The sequence below is a fragment of the Argiope bruennichi genome, chromosome 6 (genome assembly GCF_947563725.1).
Source record: "Argiope bruennichi chromosome 6, qqArgBrue1.1, whole genome shotgun sequence".
Classification (NCBI taxonomy): Eukaryota; Metazoa; Arthropoda; class Arachnida; order Araneae; family Araneidae; genus Argiope; species Argiope bruennichi.
In genome coordinates this window covers 7,083,118-7,109,311 of record NC_079156.1, presented here as the reverse complement: position 1 = coordinate 7,109,311, position 26,194 = coordinate 7,083,118, and the positions used below count along the sequence as shown (strand labels likewise).

General features: G+C 32.8%; 1 protein-coding gene across 1 annotated transcript in view; it reads right to left on the bottom strand.

The window, feature by feature from the left end:
- LOC129971212 (uncharacterized) overlaps nucleotides 1-22,022 on the bottom strand; it is a 30,175-nt gene extending 8,153 nt beyond the window's left edge. The window contains exons 1-2 of the mRNA XM_056084793.1: nucleotides 21,026-22,022; nucleotides 4,500-5,196 (exon numbers count right to left, since the gene is read on the bottom strand). Of these exons, the coding sequence (XP_055940768.1) occupies nucleotides 4,500-4,509 (10 nt within the window). The 5' untranslated portion in view covers nucleotides 4,510-5,196; nucleotides 21,026-22,022. The remainder of the gene's footprint in view (nucleotides 1-4,499; nucleotides 5,197-21,025) is intronic.
- Nucleotides 22,023-26,194: the final 4,172 nt, after the last annotated feature.

Below are 26,194 nucleotides of genomic sequence, written 5' to 3'. Positions count from 1 at the left end.
ATATTAAAACTTTCACAATTCGGTCAGTTTTAATCACAGAAGAGCCATGCATTTTTTTTTACTTTCTTGTATATGAAGTATATACAAAGTATCATAAACGTCAAAAAAATGGCAAATTTGAGAGATTTTGATTTTTCCGTTTTAGACTTCCCTGAGCTCAAAAAGCACATTTATGGAAAATGCCCGACTCTTTGAACCAGGGGGATGAAATTTTGCATATGGCCTTTCCACCGAATTTGTGGATTCCTATCTAATTGGAGTAAACTCCATTCAGAGAAAGTATATCTATTCGAATAGAAGTTAACACAATATCTGTAAAATGAAGTGAGCTAGATGAATAACATTCTGCATACACATTTAACATTTATAGTGCAGACACCTATCCAATTTTGAGCCCATTCCAACAAGGGGTTGACCATCTGCCAGTTAATATCTTCAGAAGCCTGTAAATGTGATAACTGAAAAACGCAATGAATTAAATGCCTCAAATTTGGTACGTGGCTTTGTGTCTGCAACTGTAATTCTGTGTCAAATTTCTGTTTCAATAGATTTCGAACTAACGCGTTTAAAACAGAAATTCACCGTTATTAGAGAATATGAGCAAAAGTGTTGGGGTGATCACACTCCAAAGAGTTTTATGTATTGAGAATATTTTACTAGATATAACTAGAAGGACTTAGAAACTGAATAAAAAGGCAAATTTTATGCAGCATGTAATGTACTTTTTTCAACATGACATTTATTCATTCCCATAGCATAAAATATCATTCTTTATTTCATTTCAAGCCTATTTCCAATAAAAACCTTATATCTGTCAATAAAAGTTATCTTACATAAAATGTATCTCTGATCATTTTGAAACTTACTGTTGGTTAGAAAATAGTCACTGTTAACATATTTACTAAGAAGTTATTTCCGAGGCCATTTTTCCTGCTTTTCTCAACTGTGACTTCCTGTGGTCTTTTAGAACTTCGACCTCTTATGTTGGAATTCCACCTTTCTGTTTTCCTCTTTTTGTTTCCTAAGAATCGTGGGTGAGGCAGAAAAAAGTTTTCTTTTTCTTTGGACATTATCATGCATGCAATATTGAGTTTGTGGAAATTTTGAAAGAGTTTTCTGAAAGATATTTTAGTATTTGCAAATTAAAATTCTCAAACAATAATTTGAATGACAAAAAGAAATTCGGAGAGGCACTCCCCTCTATTTTCACGGTGTTTCATCTTTTGCTTAAAATTTTTGTCATTCCTTTCCTGAAACTGAAATTTTAATTTCAATAGGATCTTTGCTTGCGCAAAAATATTTTATTGTGATGTGATGTCCATTGATGTATCCCAACATAGATATACATCTCAACGTAGAATCCTCGACATTCATTTTCTCTATGAATTATCATTTATCAACTAGAACCAAAAATGAAGTTTTATTCAGCGGTTTCATTTTCTGTTTCGGAAATATATTTGCGTATAACTCATTGGGTAAAGTCAGAATGACAAATGTAAAGCAACTTTCAAATCCAACAAGGGGTTGACTTTATGTAGGTCTGCATTTTTAGGAACGTGCCATTACGATAACTCTTATAGCAATGATTTAAATGTATCAAATTTGATGTGTGATTTTGTGACTAAAATATAAATTTTTGTCAAATGATGGTTTCAATCAGTTGGGAAAAAACGATTTTGATTTTCGGACTCTATTTCTGATAGGGATTAATGACTACAAAAACTCTCCAAATATCGCACGATAGATTCAGTAAAAGTGCTAAACTCAAACCAAACTCTTATATTTCGTGACCATTGTACGCTAATGCAATGGAAGGTTTTCTTTGAGATAACACCTTTATTAGAGTACGCGAGGAAGTTTTGCAAAGCTAAGGAAGTTTTGGTTAGCACTCAGCAATAAGTAATCTACCATTATATTCACTTGCTGGTGTTCTTAAGCATGTTTTCTGATAGTTTTTGTAGTGGGTAGAAATCTCTTTGTTGACCTTCATTTAACTTATCAAGAAAATGAGGCTGAAAACATAAGTGTATTTTTATGTTCAATCCAGTTGTTTAAATTTTGTAGCATTTTTTTTCCCACGATTACTGTATGGTTAGTTTTGCTGCCACGTGTGTCTTGTTTCACATATTTTAACCGAATGTTCTTTCAACAACTGCCCTGCGTGGTTCATTTTTTTAAAATTTGTATTGCATCATTGTTTCATTCAGTGTAAATGAAATTTTACATTATTGTTCACCTATTGGTTGTAACATATTTTTGCGTTTTATCTTGATAGCTTTATTTTTATATTTTAATAAATGTTTTTTAATCTACAGTGGGATTTTATTATTTGCTTGGCGCAGTATAGCCATTTATGGCTTTTGCACCAAGGAAAAAAAGTTTCTGGGCTTATGATCAGTGGAAAAAGGTAAATGAGTTGTAAGTCTAGGAATATCTATGCAATCTTGTTCTATCTATGTTTTTAAGGAGCCGCGGTGGCCTAGTGATAAGATTTCGGCTTCAGAACTGGAGGGTTTCAAGCTCGAGACTCGATTCCACTGAAGAACCGTCGTGTAATCTGGTCTGAATCACATTAAATCCGTCTTGGCCGAACACCCTTCTGCAGATGGGGCGTGGAAGCTTCGTGCCAGCTCATGTGTCGTTCTCATCATCTGACCTAGGTTCAAAATTACGAGGTCCATCTTAAAATAGCCCTAGTGTTGCCTTAAAGCGGGGCGTTAATATAACTAAAATAAGTCGTTCTTGCCGGCGCCCTTGCATAGGGGTAGCGCATCTTCTTCGTGATCTGGGCGTCCCGGGTTCGAATCCCGGTTCGGGCATGGTTGTTCTTCCTCTGTGTTCTATCTGTGAGGGGTGTGAATGTGCTCCCCCCCCGTAGAAAGGGGTTGTGCAAGCGAATGTGTGAGTTTCATCTTCATATGAGCTAAAAGTCAGACTTCTGCCCTCGGGTGGTCAGGGGTTGCTGCACCCCCTTTTCGTGGCAACGCGGACACGACATCATCATAAGTCGTACTTGCAATAGGTAAATTTTTATTTTTCATTTTCAATACTAAAACTTGAATACTACTTTTTTTTTTTTAAGATTTAACTTGCGTTTTAAATTATTAAACTATTTATGCTATTTTAAAGGAATATTGTCATTTTATTCTTTAAATTAGTTTTGATAATTCACATTATTCGCTGACATTTTACAATAATTTCATAAATCAGATTTCTATCCTTTTTTTTTTTGCTTTGAATATCTGTGGAACAGATGAAAAAAAAATGCCATTTTTGTGACCAATCTGATTCCCTAAACAAAGATACCTGACATTTTAAAAGCCAGTGATTCGTGTTGGCCTGTGTCAGTTATTCTGTAATTCGTATAGCATTATAGCAACTAAGGTTCACATTTGTTTTAACTCGTTCGCCGCCATGATTCATGACTGCGATTCGGGCCACTCTCTAATAAGATTGATATGTCTTGATTGTAGTAGAGAAGATAATATTCAATTGGAGGTGTGAATCACAGAGGATTCACCAGGAGAATAATGTATCTAAATATAAGCGTGTTTTACTTGCAACGAGTTCTACACTGAATAAGAACTTTTGCTCTCACCCGACTTTGAGTGTACGGTAGTCAACTTATTAAGAGAAAGCGAGTTTCAATTTTCAATAATACGCAATATTTTAGTATTAAACGAGTTGAAATATATAAACATGTTTAACTCAAAATTTATTTTAAATAATCTCACTCAGTTAACTGAAGAATATGAGTCCTTTTCCTTCCTTTTGAAAAAGAAAATTAAGAGTAGAATTTTTTGGAATCATTTTCTATAAACTCGGTGTGTTTAAAAGCTCCTAGTTTATTATCATGAATCTATCTCGTTGAGTTAAGTCAAGGTCCAAGACTTTGAAATTGACGTCGATCACTTTCAGTTTTGATTTCAGAGGCGGATTTAACTGTTTATATAGATTTCTGCGTTTAATTTAAAATGAGTTTTTAATTATATTCTCTATCGAACATTGTAAAAAGACCAATAACGATAAAAGAGGACATGATATATGTAGTATGAGAGATAATAAATAGTAATAATGCACATTACCATTTGAATTTTTATTCAGATTTTCACGAGGTTTACTTTATTTTCGTTATTCCTAAACAAAAATATAAGAACTCTCATCCCACTATATTTATTAGAAAGCTTCGAAATTTTGGACATAACCATTTGTCTTTAATATTCAAAGCTAAAATGAACCCTATCATGTGTGCTAATCTTAGATAATCCTAGTCATAAATATTAGGAAAGGTTATGTTGGCAAGAATAGTACAATATATTTCAAGTTTATTGCATGACAGTTTACATTGCTGTCAATAAATGAAAATGAGGGTGTAATCCATCAGAAGTATTTTTGGAACAAAAAGTAGTATGTGTTAGTTTCTATGATTTTTCCTTCTTCAATTATTGCGAAATGGCTTCTAAAGTTAACAATAATTTTTAACCCATTAAGCAACAAACCTATTTCCATTCTGTTCACAACATCCAATTTCTCCAATGCGTTAGCCGGCACTCTGTAAAGTTGTGATAAGATTATTTGAATACTTCATATTCGTATCTTGCATACATTCTTTTAGAAATATTTTCTACTTAATCATGCAGTGTTCCGTTCGTATCTCAATTGTTTTTTTAATAGAATGTAATTTTTAAAAACATTCTACATCATCAACAATAATGACTGATGCGGCTTCAATTAAAATGTCAGTCGCTATGAGTAACAAGGCTTTTCATGTGTGAATGTTAATGTTTTTCATTCCATTCTTTGATTTTCATATCAAGTCAAAATAAAAATATCTGTATGAAAGATAAAATATCTCCACCGTTTATTCATTGGCCATTGAGAGATAAGTACCTGTTTGCGCCTCAGGTGCTAACTACTTTGATAGTTTGACGGTTTTATGCCGTCTATGTCCAACAAATATGAGTCTTTTTTCAGAACCATCACAACGGATTTGAAGTGCTTTCCCTTTCCTTTATCATACTTGCATTATCGTTGGCTGACGTACTTGCGCTATTTTTGACTTTCATGAACATTTCTTCGCATAATCTGTACTTTTTTAAAGAAAGATAATGAAATTTGAGATGCCTTCCTTGTATGAATATAAAGAATATTCCATGCATGTCCCATTTTTCAAATAGGATGCCTTCTGAAGTTCCCCTAAAAAAGAGATTAAAATGCAACCATTGTGAATCCAAGCAATATTTAACACAAAAGAAATATATTTTCATTTATCAGTTATTAAATATCTTTTCCCAAGGTATTCAATGACTGTTAAATTATCCGACTAGGTTCGGAGACGAATTTTAAAAAAAAATGATATATAAACATTATTTATTGTACCAAATAGCTAAAACAGACTTGAAAGGTCACTATTAGAAGAAAAAAATACACTCATTGGCTTTGATTTTTGGAAAAACTGCTTATTTAATGAAAATTTAGCAAAATTTTCGTTGTTAGTAAAAACAGTAAGTTAAAAAATAATGCAAATATTTAATTTTTATTTCACCTATATATATAGCTAAAACTACATGTAACAGACCACAACATATAAATTAATTTAATAAATAAATTTCATTAGCATTTGAATTTACCGCTAAGGATTTTTTTTAACTTAAAGTATCTATAAAACATGTCTAAATGAAACTACCTTAAAATCCTCTGTCTATCACACCCTCAAAGGATTTGGATACATGCATACCAAATTTCATGAAATTTTATTACATTGTTTTTGGGATATCATGTTTTCCGTGAATCAATCACCACGAAATATTCATTCTTCAGAAAATTAATTTAGATATTGTATTTATAAATTAATTCATCCAAATGCGCTGGAAGCAAATGCAGTTTTCACGCTTTTTTAACAGAAATACCAAAAATAAGCAGGAGGTAGAGGTTAATATAAATTAATAATAAATAATAAATATTATTTTGGCTAATTTTACAGTGAAAATAAAAAAAAGACTCATTTTCGGTTAAAAATATCACTGTTTCCGATTTCATTTTTATTTGCTGTGTATTAATGAAACTACTGTATCTATAGTTCTATCTTGCATATATTAAAAACCAAAGTCTGTTTTAGAATCTGCGAAGCTTGGATTTTATTTTCAGATCATAAAGAAGAATTTCAAATTTTTCTGGAAAAGCCATTTTTACAACCTAATCGGATACTTTAAAAATAAATAACATAAAAGCTTTGAAACTAAGATATTCGTTTACTCTCTCGTATGCGAAATAAATAATGAGCGGGGGGGGGGGTCTGTCCAAAACTTTCTGGCTTATTCTCTAATAGAGATGAATTAGTGTTTTAGAAGGTTCTTTTCCCCAACTGATTGGAGCCAAAATTTGACCAAATCTGATATTTTTAAGTCACTGCGTTTTTGAGTTATCGCGTTTACATGCTTCTGAAAGAACAAATCGATAGACTTTCAACTCCTAGTTGGATACGGCTCAACATTTGGTAGGTTTCACAATAATTGTTAAATTATCATTATTTTATCTATACAGCTCACTTCGTTTTGTATTTGGGGCGCGGTGGCCTGGGGGTAAGGTCTCGACTTCGGAAATGGAGGATTTCAGGTTCGAGACCCGATTCCACCGAAGAACCATCGTATAAGCGGATCCGGTGCGTGTTAAATCCGTCGAGATCAAACGCCCTCCCGCTGGTGTGGTGTGAAGTTTAGAGAGGGGGTGCCAGCTCAGGAGTAGTCTTCGTCATCTGACCGTGGTTCAAAAGGATGAGATCCGTTCCAAAATAGCCCTAGCATTGCTTTAAATCTGGACCTTCATATAATTAAATTAAACTTCGTTTAATTATCATGCAAATGTATATTCGAACAGAAAGACTTGCTTTAAACGGATTTAGCTCAAAATTTGGCATAAATATCGAAGCTTCTTCATATAAAGATTAAATATCAATTTTCATCTGAATAGCTCAAAGCTTTTTGAGTAATCTTCGTCACCGAAAGGCAGATATACAGGCAGACGAAATACCAAAAATGTGCTTTTCGATTTCAGGGAAGTCTAAAACGTGGAGATTCCTCAAAATCTCGAGTTCAATTTTTTTACGATTACAATACTTTTTCTGTACATCGTAAGAGAGAATTAAAACAACCATCTAAAACAAAATAAATGTATAGTAACAAATTAAAATCTTCTTAATCATGGATCATCATAGCCAATAATCATTACAATTAGGTATTTATTTTTAAAAAGCAAAATTTTAAAATTTATGACTGAAAAGTAGATGGTACGTGCTGTGTTTTCTAAAAAGCACTGGCTTGACAGATAAAAGCAGCGCATACAAAATATTTATCTATAAAACAGTTATCAATGTAAAAGTTTTTAGCCAAAATTAATTGTATAAAGTGATAAGTAAAATTATCACCTAGATTTATTTATTATCTTGTTCCGCCAAAAGATAAAAACTTTCCAAGTTGTAGAAGCTCCAAATTCTCTCCTGTTTTGAATTTTCTATGGTAGAAAATCAATATTTTCTATATTATACATTGCTCTATTTTACTTAGAAAAAAAAAAAGATCAAAGAGCAATATGTAATGATATCTCTTATTTTATATTTTCATTAATTCCCTAATTGTAAGCAAATGAATTTCATCGATTCTTTTCATGTATAAACACGCCCTCCCATAGAAAAATAAATTCCTAATTTTTTTTAATCCTAAATTCCTAATTTTTTTTAAATTCTAAATAAATTCCTAATTTTACTCATTTGCAGAATTATTTTACTTATATATATATATATATATATATATATATATACAGAATGTGGCAAAAAACTCGGACAAAGTTATTACTTCATAGAATAGAAGTTACCTAATTTCTTTTTAATATGTTTCATTTCCTTTTGTCTACCACTTAAATTACAAGATATTTTATATATCTATTACTTTATGGTTGTTGTTTTTTTTTTTTTTTTTGGCTGTTTTACAATGTCAAGAAAAAGATCTGAATTTTTAGAATTGTTTAAGTAAGGAAAATGACAGAGTGAAATCGTTCGTTTGCTTAATATACCTCGGCAAACAGTGTCTGATGCAATCTGCCGATTCAAAGATATTAGCAATGATGGTCGAAGTTCAGGGAGTGATCGAAAACGCACGGTGAATACTTTTAATAATCGTAAGGCCATCAAAAAGCGAGTTCAACGAAATCTGAGGGGCTCTGGGAAAAGCAACGTTCGTGAAATAGAAATAAGTGACCGATCAGTACCGCGAATGGAAAAACAGAACTTGGACTGAAGTTTTATAAGCTCCAAAGAGTAAGTTTTCTCTCTGATGGAAACAAACTCTTGTGGCTCCAAAGATACCGAAAACTTTTAAGACGGGCAGTAAGTCAGAACTGGGATATACCCCTTTTCACTGATGAGAAGCTCTTCACCGTACAACAATTCATAACTCCCAGGAAGAATTTGGTCTGTAGACGCTCCAAGCACCTCAGCTATTGTTGAACATTGCCAACATCCAAAGTCGGTCATGGTCTGAGGCGGAATTTGCACAAGCTTCAAGAAACCTCTGGTTTTGTGGGTGAAGGCATTAAAATGAAAGAAAAAGTGTACCAGTGGGATATTTTATAAACTGCTGTACTTTCGTGGGCCAAAAAGAACTTTAACAATGTAAAATGGACGTTTCAATAAGACTCCGCTTTAGATCACAAAGCCCCCCCCCCAAAAAAAAACAAGAGTGGTGAAAGGTACATTTACCGGACGTGGTATTTAGAATGGTCACCCTACTCGCTGGATGTCAATCCCATGGATTGCAATGTATGGTCCATTTTAGAGTCTAGGACCTGCTCTAAACCATGCTAAAGTTTGGACTAAAGCAATCGCTTCGGTGGGAAGGGGAGAGATTAAAGGTAGAAGACTTGCGGCCCATTACCGAAAATTTCAATAAACTTTTGCACCTTTGCATCGCTGCAAGAGACGTCCACTTTGAAACCAATTAAATTTATTTATTTATTATTAAAAGTCTACTCTTTTTATTATTTGCTTCATTTTGTTAAGATTTTTATTTTGAATTAAGTTATATTAAAAATTGTTTGTTCAGGTTTGGTTGTTTTTTTTATCGTATGAGAACATGATGTTGTTTTCGTTACGGGGTTTTGAATAATTGAAGGCAACGAATAATTGAAGCTCGAAATCGCGTAGGCAATGAATAAAGCATAAACTGCAATTTTCATCTTTATCTGCTTCACCTGCTTTTACCATTATTGAATTATTATTATGTACGCTTCTTTGAAAGCAGATGCGTTTTTAAAAGGTTGAACTGCTGTTAGAGACAGAAAGGTTGACCTGCTGTTAGGGGTTTTCACCATAGTAATCCTGTTTGGCTATAGAAGACCCCCCCCCCCCATGTAGTCATCTGCTGCGCATGAGCAGATGGTTTACGTATATCTCGTAAACTACATATGTTAGAGACAAAGGGTTTTCATTATAGTAATCCAACGGGATTAATGAAAAACCTCCATGGAGTCATCTACTGCGCATGCTCAGATGATTTTCGTTATATCTCGTAAACTATACATGTTAGACATTTCAATATGCATATTCAGCTTCTATCCAACTACCTGAATCAAATCCAACAAGCAGTTGAACGTCTATTCAAATGTTCTTTCAGAATAATGTAAACGCGATAAATGAAAAACAAATGTACCAAATTTGATTTATGACTACAATTGGTACTTCTGTATCAACTCGCGGTGTCAGTCGGTTGATAAAGTCGCGTCTAATGCCTAAATCCAGTCTATTAACCGAATGCCTGGAATGAATCCCAAAAAAACTCGTTAAAACTCGCACGACAGACTCATTGAAAATGCTAAATTCACGCCAAAAGTCAATATTTCGTCATGCCATGCATGGCTTTCCCTGCCTTACCGGAGGTCTTTTTTACGCGGGGAGAAGGGATAACAGTTTTATTAGAGACAATGCGAGAAAGGTTTGGAGAAACTACTCCCCTTTGTATTTTACTCGCTTCTGGGTATACTATTCTAAATTCTGTATTCTTTTCACAATGGTCACGTTGTATTACCTAATCATTTTTAAATTTCAGATTGATTCTATATGAGTATCCTCATTTAGAAGTAAAAGTAAGACACATTTGTTTCCTCAGTACAATGCAATTTTTAACTATTAATTTTAAACTTACGAAATAAAAATAATTAAAATAAAAAATGATACTATTTTGTACATTTTCTTACGCTCATTTGGAAAACTCAAATTTTACTTAATTTTGAGGTAATTAGAATTGTAATTGAAATGTTCAGGAAATAGTTTAGAAGAGTATATTCCTATTTATTTGTCCAAAATTTGATGGCCACTCGGTGCAACGATTCGCCAAGTGGAAAACCAACAGAAAAACATGTATATATTCACTGTTATTTTCAATAAATATTCATTTATGTAGTTTATAATTTAAGTGTCTCATTTCGATGAAGAGTCTCAATCTCATTACAACCTGCACCATTCATTGAAGACTGAATCGCTGCTACAAGAATGTGAATGTTTCGGCAATTCAATTCCGAACTTTCGATTCATGCATTAAAAAAATGTTTAACTATTTTTATTTATTTGCAACAGATAAAGGTATGTTCAAGAGAGTTTATAACACCCATTGTTTTAAGTTTAATTTAAAAATTAACCAAACATTGTTACTGTGGAATAAAAATTCGATGCAATAATTCACACTTGCCGCATCATGTGTCGTTGTAGAAAATAGTGCCGAAGTGTTTGACTCACGCAATCATTGTCAGAAATCTTTATTTATTTATCTTACTTTCTTCTGAAGTCGAATGTTTTTTTTTTTTTTTTTTGTAAAGTCTAAACGACCTTCTGAATGCACGGAACAGCATAAGATTTCATCCGTCGCGCAACACGTGGAAAATGCTTGAATAATTTTTTTTTTTTCTTTTTCTTGCGCGTGTGAATAACGATGTGCGTGTTGCTGAGAAATTCAGGATTTCGTTCTCTGTCACCCGTAGGAAAAAAAAGATTCTGATTTTTTTTTTTTTTTTTTTTTTTACTTCCTGATTTCTATACAACAATGCAAAGAGAGAGAATTGTGACTTCGGGCTGGAAATTTTTGTGGGTCAGATTTTCCTGATTCGAAAAATGCATTTTTTTTTATTTATGTCCATCTGTATAGAAGATATTTCGAGGACGGGACTAACTATATATGTATATGAAATCTGTTATATCGAAAGATTTCTGAGGGTAAAAATTGGAAATTGAGTATTTAGACAAAATGCTGCAAACGAAAGTCTGCCTGTCTGTTTCATATGAGATAAGCACTATAATTCAAGAACGCTACGAATTGTATGGATAAAATTTGGTAAGCGACTTTAACAGCTGAATTTTAGATCGAAATTAAATTGTATGAAAAAGGGAGTCAGTTATTTGACTATCTAATTACTAATATATTATTTAATAACTATATATATATATATATATATATATATATATATATATATATATATAATATGCACACACAATCAAGCAAAAGAAAAAATCAAAATCAAAAATCCTATTTATAATAGTGTTTAAAGTTATTAAGAATAAAATTATGAGTATTAATAAAATATACAAAGAAACAAACTGATTCAAAAATTAAGTCAAGCACTTAATAGATAACCCTACTGTGATTAATAAACATAGCCTCATAGATCAAATCTTGATGCTTGCCCCTTATTTCAAGATTGTTTTGGAAAATTGTTTTCAATGTATCTTAGAAGAAATAGTGATAAGGATCTTGGAGGTTTGACCCATAATTTAAAGTAATTCGCATTATTCCCGAATTAAAAAAAAATGCAAATGCCTGAAGAATAGGGTGTAATCTGTTTTACATCATATGAAAGAAGATAAAATTAATTCATTACATTAATATTCCGTTTTACAGCAACATTAGGAATATTTTGAGATGGACCTCGTCATTTTAAATCAAACTCAGATGACTAGAACGATACACGAGCCCTCCCTCTAAGCTTCTGCAGTACACAAGTGGGGAAACATTTTCCCCCGATGCTCCAAACTGCTCACATGGCGATTCTTTGTGAAATCGGAAAAATCAAATCTATAACATTACTTATAAATAAGAAGGCCAAAATATAAGTTTGTATTTTGCCACCACTAAACGAAGCAGTGCCGACTATGTCTTTATCATAACTCGTCCATAACATCGGCCAAACTGACATCCTTTTCCAGGCGGTTGGCCCCCAGTCACAAAGCGGTCAATCTCTGACTCTGATGTGAGCATCAATTAAAGGTAAATCAGAGCAATGTACAGAAAAACCCTAAGGTTTCAAATGGGCAAAAAAAAACAAAAAACAGTTAATTTCAATAATTTTCCAGAGAATTATAGGATACAGTTATAAAGATTAATTTTCTGTATTTTTTTTTTTTGATAAAATTATTTTATGCGTCTAAATTTATGAATCTTCAATTGAATTCATGCCTAGGCTATTTAAAAAGTATTTTTTAATATTTCATGCTTTTTTATTTTTAATTTTTTAAAAAAAAATTGATTTTATTATCACTATATTGTACGTTTAAATGCAAAAATTCATAGATATGTGACAAAAATTGAGTCCGCATTTAAATTTTTTACTTTAGCTTATTTAAAATTTTATTGATTTATCTTCCTAACTTCTTGATTTATCGCATTTACAAACCGTTGAGCAGACAGAATGACAGGTCATCGTCTACCCTTCATTCAAACTTTGATACCAAGATTCCTGAAACAAAGCATCGAATTTCATTCAGCTCGTCGCACTTTTCAGTCGTCGTGTTTATATCAGCGGCTGACAGGCAGACGATTCTCCCCCATGATGGATTTCGTGCAAAATTATGTAGAATTGCAAAATTTTAATATCAAGAGCAAATACCGAATTTCACGTTTCTAGATTGCTGTATTTTGGTATTATTGTGTTTACAGGCAAGTATGTAGACAAATGATTATTAAAATGGCTGTTTCTGACTATAGAAGATGTAAAAAAATGGAGATTCATCAGTATTTCGTTGTCAGATTTTTTGACGAGTAAAATATATATCTTCCTTTCTTTCCTTTATAGCATACAAAAAAAATCATGCAATTTATTCAAATGATGCGCATTTCAGTCAGAAATTTGATAATCAAAAATGTAAATCTTGGTTGGGATGAATCATTTTATCTTTTCAAAAAAATTTCATTCAAAAATCTGTAAACCAATGTATTACATGTTTCAAGAATAGTTTACTAGTTTCTATTGTTTTTAAATTTATGTATTGTTACGTCCTTCAACGATGCACGTCTTCGGCGATTCCGAATTTTACTGAACTCTGAATTTGAATTAAAACATGATTCATTATTAATAAAAAATTTCAAAACTTTTGCAAAAATGAGTGATGAGAATGAATTCAAATATATGTTGAATAACTCAAAATACCATGATTCACTGGAAATGCATGCATTCAACGTTTCGAACCGTCTGTGTGAATGTGAAAATGATTGTTCCTTTGAAATTCGGTGTCTGACTTGAAAACGTGTGAATAACGTTCTTTCTTGCTCTTAAAGCTAGCCATAAAATAAGCCCATTTCAATAATTTATTTCCACTTCGATTGTACTAAATTGTGCTATAAAAATGCAAAAGGAATTCTATGTAAGCCATAAGAATACTAATCGGAGGGCAGTTTCGAATGCAGATAGGCAGAAGAGTCAAAAAGAATTTTTAAGCCATCACAAACTGGGAGAAAATTTCATTCCTTTCATTCTTAGAATTATTAATAAATGACTTCTCTTCAGATTCTGCTTTGAAAAAGCTCGTATATTACCACTACATAAATTATACATTTTTTAAAAATTATTTTCATATTTTGTTTAATTTATTTAAAATTCTCTAAATTTATATAAATAAAAAATGGTATTTGTGTACTTAAGGAAAAATAATGAAACATTTTGCCATTTAAATTTTGAAAAAAATCTGATACACGAGTTGTTAATTATAATAAATAATAAAATGAAGAAAAACAATAAGTTATTCCTTTTTATGTAACTAATTAATAATGTATGCTGTTTGAAAAGAAAATATGTTCTTTTAAATAATTTTGTAAACACCTCAAAGGTAATAAGTTTAATAAAAACAGTTTCTAAAAACAAAATTTTATATTAGTGTATTAAATATTAAATTTTTTTTAAAAATTTTATATAAGAATTTTTTAATTTTATGTAAATAAATTTTATTGTATATAAATGAAATAATGATATTAAATCATCGCTTAGTTCTTGTCTTTAATTTATAACTGATTATTATAAATTAGGAATCTTTAAATAAATGTTCTTCTAGCTTATTTTCCTATGAAACCATTCCTAAAGTATAAAAATTTCATTAAATTATTTGATTAACTAGTAATTAAATTCTGAAAATGTAAAAACAATATAATTTCATTCAGAAAAAAAATTATGTAATTTGTTCGAAATAATTGTAATGGGTTGGAAATTTTAAATTCTAACCCGTTAGAACCAACAGCGACATCCCATGCAGTCACTAGAGGCACGCGAATCGTGCTTGAAAACCGCTGGCTATTTAGCGTTGTGTTATTAAATACCACCATTGGTCACCAAGTGAGGATAAAATTGATTAAAGAATTTCATACCTGTAAATGGGATTCACTGAAAATGTGAAAAATAAAAATGAGTCTTATTTTGAAAATATTTTGACACCGTCAGAAAAATCAATCATTTATTTCTTATGTTATCAACAAATGTCTTTCAAATCGAAAATTTATATCTTGGCTACACTCATTCATTTTTAATTTTAAATAGAGATTGAATAATTAGTTTATTTCTTAGAATTATTAGTAAAATACTTTCGTTCCAAATCATATTCAACCCATTAACTGCCGGCGCCCTGGCATAGGGGTAGAGCGTCTTCCACGTGATCTGGGCGTACTGGGTTCGAGTCCCGGTTTGGGCATGGTTGTTCTTCCGTTGTTCTATCTGTGAGATGTGTGAATGTGCCCTCCTGCAAAAAGGGGTTGTGCAAGCGAATAAGTGATGCGGGAGTAGCAAAGTCGTATTCTTGGCCCTAGTTGGCGCTACTAAAAAAACAAGAGACGCTCCCCCACCGGCTTAAATCGCTGTCTTCGTAAGAGCGGGCTTGTCCATGGCAAGTGCCATAAGAAACAACAACCCGTTAACTGTCAATTTCCTGACACTTTTGACCCGATAATTTATTTGTATGCACAAAAAGTTGTGTAATAATATAATTCTATTAAAAGTTACGTTTTGGTTTGAAAATATTTGATAGTTTTGAAAAATTGTATCGTCATAAAAAGATCGATAAAATCATTCCATAAATAAAAGACTGAATACTTAATAGAGCCTCTAAATCACACATTTCTATGCTGTTTTTCATTATAATATAAAATAGACCAATCCATAAGTATAATGCTAGAAATATGAATATTCTGCCCCGTTCAATTTACAGACGAATTGCAAACTTGTCCGCTTGTTGCAAAGAAACGAAGCACAGATTGCACATTTTATGCTGCATTCAATATGGACTGATTCACTCAATATGGTTGATCAAGAAATAACAGGAGGTGTATCGGAGCCCTGTAGCGTGTTATGTACTGGACAAAATATAACAATATTTGGCCACCATGCACATTAAAGTATGCGGTTTCGATCTATCAAGAAAAAAAAATTAGTACCAAAAAATGCCGATAGGGAAAATACTGGGGCTGCGATCGAAAACTTCAGTATCTATTTTGCATATACGGGTACTTCGTGAAACGATATCGAGGATAAAAAGAAGGCTTGCGGGAATTCAAGTCCTTCAGCAAGAGTTCGCCCGTCGATGGCGTTGTCACTACGTGAACGTGATTTATTAGTCAAATTGTTTCAGGGAGATGAAAATGCCAGTGCTGCTCTTCGTGAATACCGGCGGTGAAAACAGTTACGTAGAGGACCGATGACCATAACTAACTTATGAAGAAGGGTTGAAAAATTTGAAACAATAGGAATTCTTGATGTGCAACCGCGCTGAGGACGCAAAGGTATCAAGCAGAAACAAGTTGAAGAAGTTGCAACTGACGTTATGAATCAGGCGATAGCTAATAAGCAGGGTACCAACAGTGCACGTTCAATATCACGACAAACAGATATCCCTTTCTCGACAGTGCAGAAGATATTGCGGAGTCCAGGAAATATTATCCATATAAGATAACATCCATTCAAGAATTTCTCCCAGAGGACAGAAATACCCGATTTGAGTTTGCTTTGACATTTTTGGCTCGATTGGAAGCGGATGACGAATGGCCTTGGTGGATATTATGGAGCGATGGTGTTCAATTTCATCTGAAAAGATCAAATAACGTTACATATCAGACGAATAAATGTCGATATGCTGCGAGTCACTATCGAAAACCTCATGTACTGCATTTTAAAGTTTATCCTCGAGGAACATTTTTCATTGGTATTTGGTGTTAAAGAAATGCTGTTATTTACTGTTTCCATAGGCATTATGTATTCTTTTTTTACACATTATGCGCTTGCAGCGCCAGGATTTCTCCTATCGGCGTTTTTTGGTACTTTTTTTTACAAATCGAAACCGCATACTTTAATGTGTATGGTAGCCAAATTTTGTTATATTTTGTCCAGTACATAACACGCTACAGGGCCCTGAACACCTCCTGTTATTTCTTGATTACCCTGTCAAGCTAAACTGTCGACTTAACAAATGTAATTTTGAAACCGAGTTGTGTACGTAAAATTCCAAAAGCCCTGAATATGAGGATCTAGGCAGCTAATGGGTTAAAGAAATGCTTTTGTCGTGCCACCAAGGGACTATTTTTAATTTTAAACAATGGTAGTTGAACTCTATATAGTGGATAGTTCAATTTTTTTCCAATCGCTTCCCCCCGCCCAGATGCTTATAATTATTTTTTATAAAAAATGATAATTTTTCAAATTTAATTACAAAATGTCTAATTCATGATGGAAGATGTTTGCAACCAGAAAATGCTTCTCCTTAATATATTTCAGCACTTTGAATAAATTAAAACTTTCCGAAATTCATTTTTAAGACGCTTAGTTATGCAATTCAATATCAATACTAAAATGCAAAATTTTAGATTTAAATGTTTTAGCGAGACATCATAAAATAAATAATCATTAAATAATAATATAAATAATTTCAAGCCAAGAATAAAAAAGGTCTAATAACGCTTTAGTCCAAAATTAGTTATTGCGTTGCATTAGTACCGAATGGATTTGGTCCAATTTTGCGTAACAAACATTAATCTAAAATATATTGCGTTCTCGATTGCAAAACTGTACGCTTTTTCGTCATTGTTATATCCAAATATCGCACATAAAATTTTCTACGATATTCTAAGGAGGCAAAACATGTGTAGAGGTTCGTTGCATTTCAAAACCGCCTTGAGTTAGAAGGATGATATTTGGTATGCGGTCTTTATACCAAATGTGTAGATTTCTATCAAAATTTAAGGAAATTCCATTCAGAGGAAGTCTGTCCCGCTGTTCCAATATAAGTTAAAACGACAAGTTAAAAGAAAAGGGAGCTATGCAGATAAAATTCAGTATACAGATTTAACGTCTGTAGCGTAGACACGTATCAATTTTTGAGCTAAATCCAAGAAGGGGGTCTACCGTCTATCGTTCTCTGCTTTCAGAAGTATATAAAGGAGATAGCTCATGAACACAGTGACTCAAATATATCAAATTTGGTATGTGATTTTTGTGACTACAAGTGTAGCTTTGTGTCAGAGTTTGGTTTCAATCGGTTCAGAAAAATATCTCTAAAACTCAAATTCGATATTTGGATGCTATTAATCGCACGGCAGATATACTATAAATCGCCAAAACACTCGCCAAGGATCACACAATTAGAATCAGTAAAATGCTAAATTTGAGGCAAGGGTCATTGGTCGTATCTGTTGCTCGCCAATGCCATGCAAGGCGTTCTCTATCTTGCTTAAGATCCAAAATTCTTTGAGGGGTGGGGGATGGGGGATGACAACTTTGTTAGAGAGTATGCTGGAAAGTTTTAAGGGGACCACTCCCGTTTGTTTCGACAAACCATTTCCTTCCCGAAGTCCACTGCAGACAGTATCTGAAATAAGTTTTCAGTATCAATGATAGAAAAGAAACGGAAGACGGCTGAAATTCCCTTCCCCCATTTCCATCACAGAGCAACATTTCGTGACCTTAGAGCAGGTATGTCGTCAATTTATTTGCCGTTGCTGAATTACAAGTTGTACACGAGGTTTTCAGATCTTTTTTTAGTTTGACTAAATATCTATAAAATTAAAATACAATCATGGAAAATATAAATTTTTGCATTTTGAAATGTGTTTTTTTTTTTTTCGTGCGACATTTTTGAGGAACTTATCGGCGAATTTCGGAAAAGAAAAACCAACAGCTGCATATTCTCCCCATCCAGAGTATTCTTATGTTCCTTAGCATTTAATTTATTTATTTGCTCTGTAGATTTCTAACAGATACAGGTGGCATGGTAGTAAGGTCTCAAATTCGGAAACGGAGGGTTTCAGGCTCGAGTCTCGATTCTATCGAAGAACCGTGAAGTAAGCTGGTCAGATACACGTTAAATCTATCGGGGACAAACGCCTTTCCTCTGGTGTGATGCGGAAGCTTGGAATGGATGTCGCCAGCTCAGGTGTCAGCCACGTCATCTAACAACTGTCACTTTATACAATTTAAACAATCTAAATATCCAATTAACGGTTTAAAGCGGCAAAAGGATAACATGTGGCAAATAGTTCATGGAGTTAATAAGACATCGCATTTTTCCGATACTCTTTGTTGGCCAACTAAAAATTTAATGAGACGACATTGAGTCCGTGAATTCTCAGACATGTCGTTCATTCAGCTTATAATTTGCAGAAATCGGCAAAGTGACAATGAATAAGGTAACGCAATTTTTAGCCGATCGTTTTTTGTTTTGCGGTTAAGAAATCAGAAAATTAATATTTTTCATCCATTATTTCGATCACTTGTCGGTGGAATTATTTATTTATTGCGTTTATTTCATTGTGGTAATTCTCTAACTAACATCTGATGAATGGTTAAAGTAAATTTAATAAAACAATAGGCAACTGCTGACGACATTCTTTTACAATATGAACGATAAGGAAAATTACTTTTATGTATAAAAAAATTCTGTGAATTCATTATAAATTACTGAAGTATGCATGTTAGGTTAGGTAGTACTAACATTTTTCAGGTTCTTAATATTATAATTAAGCAACTGGACAATGATTTTTTCTCCCGCAATTTTGCTTTCCGTTACTCTTAACGAAAAAAATTGCGTCATTCCAAGTACTTCTAAATATTTAATAAACTTTGTTAAAGGTGTTTTAATAAAACAGTGACTAAAATATTCCTTCATAGAATATTCGTATCTATAACATATTAAGAAAAACAGCGCATGCAATTGAAGGAGAAAAAAAACTAACAATTTGAAGGATTTATTAGGTTGCATTAGCTCCGAGGGAAAAAGGTATTTAACAGTAAAAACATGTGAAAAAATGAAGATGCGGAAGCTTAAGTACAGGATCTGACTGTTTTTGAATAAAATGTGTTGGTTTTTAAGTGTAAATATACAAAAATAAAGAAGTGAATATGGATGATCTAATGTTTAAATAGTTCATTTTTCACGTATGTGTTTTTCGTTTCATGCGAAGTATTACATAAAAGAATAAGTTTGTTCATATATTTATAAAATACTTTTTAAAAATATTTTATAAATATAATATATTTACAATACAGTTAAAATATTATATAATACTTAAAAATCAAGAACTTCCTGTCTTTTCCGCATTCTATCTTGTTCGTGCCCGAACTACAGTCAATTTTTGTTCGTGCAAGCCAGTCAATTCGGACTCGAAACGCATCTGCTCGTTGTTGCATTCCTTAAAAATTCTTTTAGGCAAATGTGACTACACTAAAGAAAAAATGATTTTTGTCGAAAGCATTGAATCTCTGAAAAGCTTCTTTTATAAAGCCGTTTGCATTTAGTTTCTACATTCATTTTATATAGCCTTCTTAATATTCTTTCCTTTAATATTCTTAATGTTTGAATATTTATCTTCATAAAACTATTTGAATTTTGTTTTTAAATTCGTTTTTTGAGAAGTTACACTGATTTTTTATCTTTACATTTATATACATTTTAATATTATTCTACATCTTTAAATGCAATTTTTTTCAAATTCTAATAGTGTGTAGAATTTTCTTACGAAAACATAAATTAAAAGCTAATGTAAATTTTTTTTGTTGAAATTTGGAATAATAATATCTAAATATGTTCTGCAGTTCTTGACATAGAGAATAAGTAACCTGTTTATTTAGAAATATTCTATATTGTTTTAATGCTTCACAATACGCAAAGAAAGAGGAGATTTCATGTTATTTTTCAGTCGGATCCCAATACTTAAAGACTGGATTGAAATATAGACTAATTTTTAGTTCAGGAATTGGGAAATATAATTCTTAAACTATCAACAACGGTTTTAGGAAATCATTTGATAACCTCCAAACTAAAAAAAAAATTTGCTTTGTGTCTCTTTTTAGCTCTATAAAAGTCTTAAAAAAACTTTTTCATTTAACAAGAATATTTTGATTTCAAAGATGTTTTTTTTTTTCAATTTTTTAGTTCAAAAATATCAAAATATAACTATTTTAGAGCATTTAAAAAAACCATATCGGACGTATCTTAAAATTAATACTTATTTTTTTAAATTTACTTGAATATTAAAAATGTATAGTGTCATCGGGAACTCCCAACTGCAAAAACTTTTGCAAATTTAATGTGTGAAGAAGCAAGCTCTATTACAACATTCCATCTGCATAAACATGAAACTAGCGAAGGGAAAAGGAATCACAGCATGAGGAATGATCTAAAACATAACTGGGCCTAAAAATATTCTATGTAAAGAGGAAATATGTAAAAGTGGAACATTACCCCTATTTTCGAAGATAAGTGGCCTTCAAGGTCCGTTCGTGCCATCGTTTTTCTTAAATTCACACACATGCAAGTTGGTGTTGTGCTTTTTGGGTCCATAGATGGCTAGGTAATCATTGTGTTCTTTGATATGTTTCTCAAGTCCCAACTCGTCAGGTGTCTCTCCCCCATCCAGGTTCACCGTAAGAGGCTGCTTCTTCTCAATGCAATGGCATTTGCAAACTCTATATACCCCATAGAAGAATAAGCACAGGAATATGAAGCCCATGACGAAAGTCGCGCTATGGGCATTCGGCAGACGAGTCTCCTCCTCCGCATTCTGTTGGTCAACAATCACCAGAGGATCATCGGAATCGGCTTCAAGGATCTCTGACAAGAAACAAAGGCAGATCAAAAAAATTGTTGAACGCATTTTTAGAAAGTAGTTGTGTCGAATCAGTGCGATACAAGGTTCACTGACATAAAAGCCACTAACTCAAAGTGCCAAAATGGAACATATGCATTTCCATTTTGTTTCAAAAGTTTCCTTTTTACGTCGCACTTTTATCTTAAAATGACCTGAAGAATAATCATATTTAATTCGTAACAGAAAATTTCATCTATTCTGTAAAGCCTATCAGGCAAGCCTTTCTGCATTAGAACTAATCGAAGAATGTCTGTCGAGTTCTTTTCTGTAAGATTTCTTCAAGAAAAAGAACAATTTCTTCCAAACTAATTTCTGTTCTTTTCAGATTCCAAAATTATTCTGGAATCGTGCTCAATTCTAGCCAATTTAAAACAATAAAATAGTTCGAAAAAATGTTAAAATAATGAAACCTGATCAGAAGCAATTGATGGTTCGAAAGATGTGCAAATTTCTTTAATCAACTCAAAATGTTCTAAGATGTCTTATTTCTAACTCATTTAGATTCTTGAACCGTTGGTGAAGAAATGCTATTCAAAACGTTTCTGCTGATATTAATATGCTCAACTTTTTTTTTCGAAACTGAGATGCCATAAAACAAAACAAAACTCTGCAGTAAAGATGATAACTTTCTACTTTGCGAGAAGTCAACTGGACGAAAATGTTGCTCAAACTGCAGGAAAAAAATCAATTCCGTTTAGAGATGGCGTGCTATCATAACTGCGACCGTGACAGTGGCATTGTTTGCGAACGCAGATCAGCATAAACCGTTGCACTAAATTCACGGTCGTACTTATGCAATCTTACATTTCGTAATAAATCCCGCATCAGTCATGCGGTTTCGGCTCAGAAGTTACTTTTCACAGCCCAGTATTCTTTAAAAGGACGTTTCACAACTTTTTACTGCAGAGTGCAAAGACGTGTCGGTGCTTTTTACTACCTTTTTTACTACTTTCGTGAGTAGTAAGGTAGTAAATTCGCCATTTTAGATTCGTTTACATTTCGTAGAATCGGATTCTTTAAAACTGTATTTCAAATATAATTAATGCTTTCATTATTTTGATTAGTTTAAGAGCTTAGGTTCAAATAATATTCGTACACTGTTTATACTTTGACGTCTTTTCTATTTTTTTTTTTACAGCGGGTTTTTAGCTGTCACCAAAATGCTACCCACCAACACTGCAAAAAATTGTGAACCTTAAATAAGACAGAGAACATTTCTCATAACATTGCCGTACAATGGTCATGAAATATTCTTCTTCTTTCTTTCGCCACCGAATATCCCAGAACTTGGAATCTAGTCATGAAATATTAACATTTGGAATGAATTTTTACTGAATCTATTGTTATCCTTGTCAATTTTCTGGCGATGAATCCTTGCCATGCGGCTAATAATATCCAAAAATAGAACTTGGATTTCGGATGAATATTTTTCCATCTAACTGAAACCAAAATTTGACACAAAACTACAAATGTAGTAATAAAATCACTCACCAAATTTGATATAGTTAAGTCATTGCATTTTTGAGATATCCCATTTACATGCTTCTGAAAGAGCAGACCGACAGAATTTGGCTCAAAATTTGCTAGGTGTCTATTATATAGGCCTTAATTCAGTGCACCGGATGTTGTGCATCTAGCTGTCTTCATTTTGTAGTTATTCTGTTAGCTTATATTCGAACAGCCGGACGAACAGATCTCTTCTGAATAGATTTTGCTGAACGTTTAATAGAAATCTACAAAGTTGGTCTAAAGATCATATACCAAATTTCATCTAGCCAGTTCAAAGCTTTATTGGCTTATCTTTATCACAGACAGACGGACGGACGGACAATTTCCAAACATGTGTTTTTAGAACTCATGGAGATCTAAAACGTAGACTCGTCGAAATCTTGAATTCGAATTTTTTGACGATTACAATATTTTCTCCAAATTTCTTATATGAGAGAATAAAAAGTATTGTAATCGTGAAAAATTTCAGCGTTGAAATTTTTAAGACCTCTATGATTGAAAAAAAAAATATGTGTGTCTACTTATGAACAGGATAGTAATATATCGCAATTAATCAAATGCACAAAACTTGGTATAAGGTTTTACACTGAATGGTAGACATTTAACGATCCTTCCTGTAGTAGTAGTATTTTTTTCGAGACCATTTCAGAGCTAGAGTAGTGAATTTTAGTGTGATCTATCCCACGATGATCCTACAAACCGAGAGTATGCGAGACTGCCCGGTTCGATGCTTCAAACTTGATACTCGTGATTGGTTTGGTTTGGTTTAGTTATATTAACGTCCCGTTTGACGCAACACTAGGGCTATTTTAGGACGGACCTCGTCATTTTGAACCACGGTCAGATGACGAGGACGACACCTGAGCTGGCACCCCCTCTCCACATCGCACCACACCAGCGGGAGGACGTTTGATCATGACGGATTTAACGTGCAACAGACCCCCCTTACACGACGGTTCTTCGGTGGAGTCGGGTCTCGAACCTGAAACCCTCCGGTTCCGAAGCCGAGACCTGACCACCAGGCCACAGCGGCCCTTGACGCTCGTGAATCTAGAAGTGAAAGATGAATTTTATTTTTCCTTATAGCAGCTGTAACTTCGACGATGCATTGTTCAAAAACATAATTACGTTAAATATTTTTCCTCTTTTCTTTTGTGCTGTATATTGAATATAAAAGACAAATAAATGCGCTTGGTATCTTCCTAATTGTTGGTTACTAATACGCAGAATTCTACTGAATGAAAAACTTCTATCAAAACTCCTGAAGAACAAGGTGTTTTAAAAGTATGTAAAAAATTCAAACACTAATGAAAGAAACTTGCTTTTCAAAATAAAAATAAGATATCTACAAAGAAACATCTTTTGCTTTAGTACTAAATTTAACACCGATCATTAGAGTTTATAAGAATACATTGATTCTATACTGGAAATGTGGGAAACGGTTTTTACGATTTCTGAGGCACAAATGCCGTTACAACAAGGGCTTGAAATAGGATGAAAGTTTATTTAAATCGAAGTGCCTATCCAGCGAAGCTAACAGAAGCAGAAAGTGGACATGTCTTTTGGATTTAAGAATAGAGGGGAAGGTTGTTTTGATCAAAGAGGAAGTTTTTAAGATTGGATGGACTTCAATGGACTTCAGACTTCTTGTTTATAGTAGAGGTATTGGCAAATTAGGAGTAAAGGCTTTGCATTCAGGGTTTGGGTAGCGCAGTAGTCAGTTTAGTCCAAATATAGGAGCTCCTTACTTAGAAAGAATGTCTTTAAAGTGATGGTACAGGTCGGAGGTAAATTTTCTACGCAGAAAGTAAAAAATTTGCGAGTAAAATCAGAGTTTTTTTAGGTTTTCCTTTATTGCTGTTTTTACTGCTTCTAGGAATCTGAAGAATTTAAATAAAAGATCTTGTATCTCCTCAAGAATTGCAACTTGTTCTTTAAAGATGGGAAATTCTTTGTTGTCTATCTAGTTTATTGGTCGGAGTTGAGAATTTGCATTTTTTCTTGCTTCGGATGGTAAAAACTCTTTTTTTAATTCCTTATGACGCCATTACTAGCACAATAGACTTCTTAGGTACGCTTGATGGAATATTTTACGACGACAGACATTCTATCCAGGAGCAGAAGTGACCTTAAAGTATTCAATTGATGCTGACTGTAATTTTATCTTTTGCTTATTTTGTGTTCTGCGTCGCATTTTATACAAAGGGAATCTAAGTGGCAGTTTTTCGCCGAATGTTGGAACCCGGAGTGGTTGCATTAATTAGTGTCTGCTTTTCTATTTCTGCATATTTCAAATTTCGGTGGCTATGAAAATTGTTCTCTTCCAATTATTATGTCGCCATGATTGGTGTGGACTGGGAGTTCTTTAGAAGTAACTTTAATTAACCTCTTTCTTGTCGCTCTGTAATCCTTTGTCTGGTTTTATTTTCTATAAATAGCTTGATTACTATGCATACCAATGAGTATTTGTTTTCGGATACTTTCTTGTTCTTCTGTCAAAGGATTGAACTGTCAGTCAATCAGTCTACGCGTGAACATGAGAAATGCCATGTTTCAAAAGCGGTACTAGCAGGACAAACAAAATTTGTTTAGGCTTAAAATTAAAATTATAAATCGATATCAAATTGTGAACCCACGGAAAACAAGAAAAGGGTGCAAATGCTCATTTCCCTCTCCTCGCAATACTAACTGAACAGAAAATGTTAGTATTGCGAAATTGTTAGTTAGTATGGATGGTTAGTTAGTTAGTATGGTGTAATTGTACACGCGAAAGAGGGAAAGGTAACATTCCTTTACACACTGATTAAAGCTTCTGAAGTACTTCTAGATATTAATTATAACATTTTATTTTGCGTGTGTAACATGAATTAAGAAATCTGAATTCGAAAAAATCTTATTATTCTTCGAACTGGAAGGTGAATAATTTTTACTTATTAATTTTAAATCATAATTTATTTTTGAAATATTGCTTTTATCTTTGATTACTCCGTTTTGTATGAGAAGCTTTAACAAAACTATTTCGAAAATTTAACTTTAAATTTTATTATTTTGAAACATTATTCTGAAAACTGTGAACAATTCCATATTTATTTATTTATTTATTTTTGCTGGCGAAAAATTGAAGACTTTTGAGAAAGAAAAACTGTTATTCCGCAGTATTTTTAAACATCAAATGTGACAAATTTTAATAATTTTGTTTTATATTACATAATTTGAATTTGGACAGCGAGACATCCCGTTCTGTAATGCTAAAA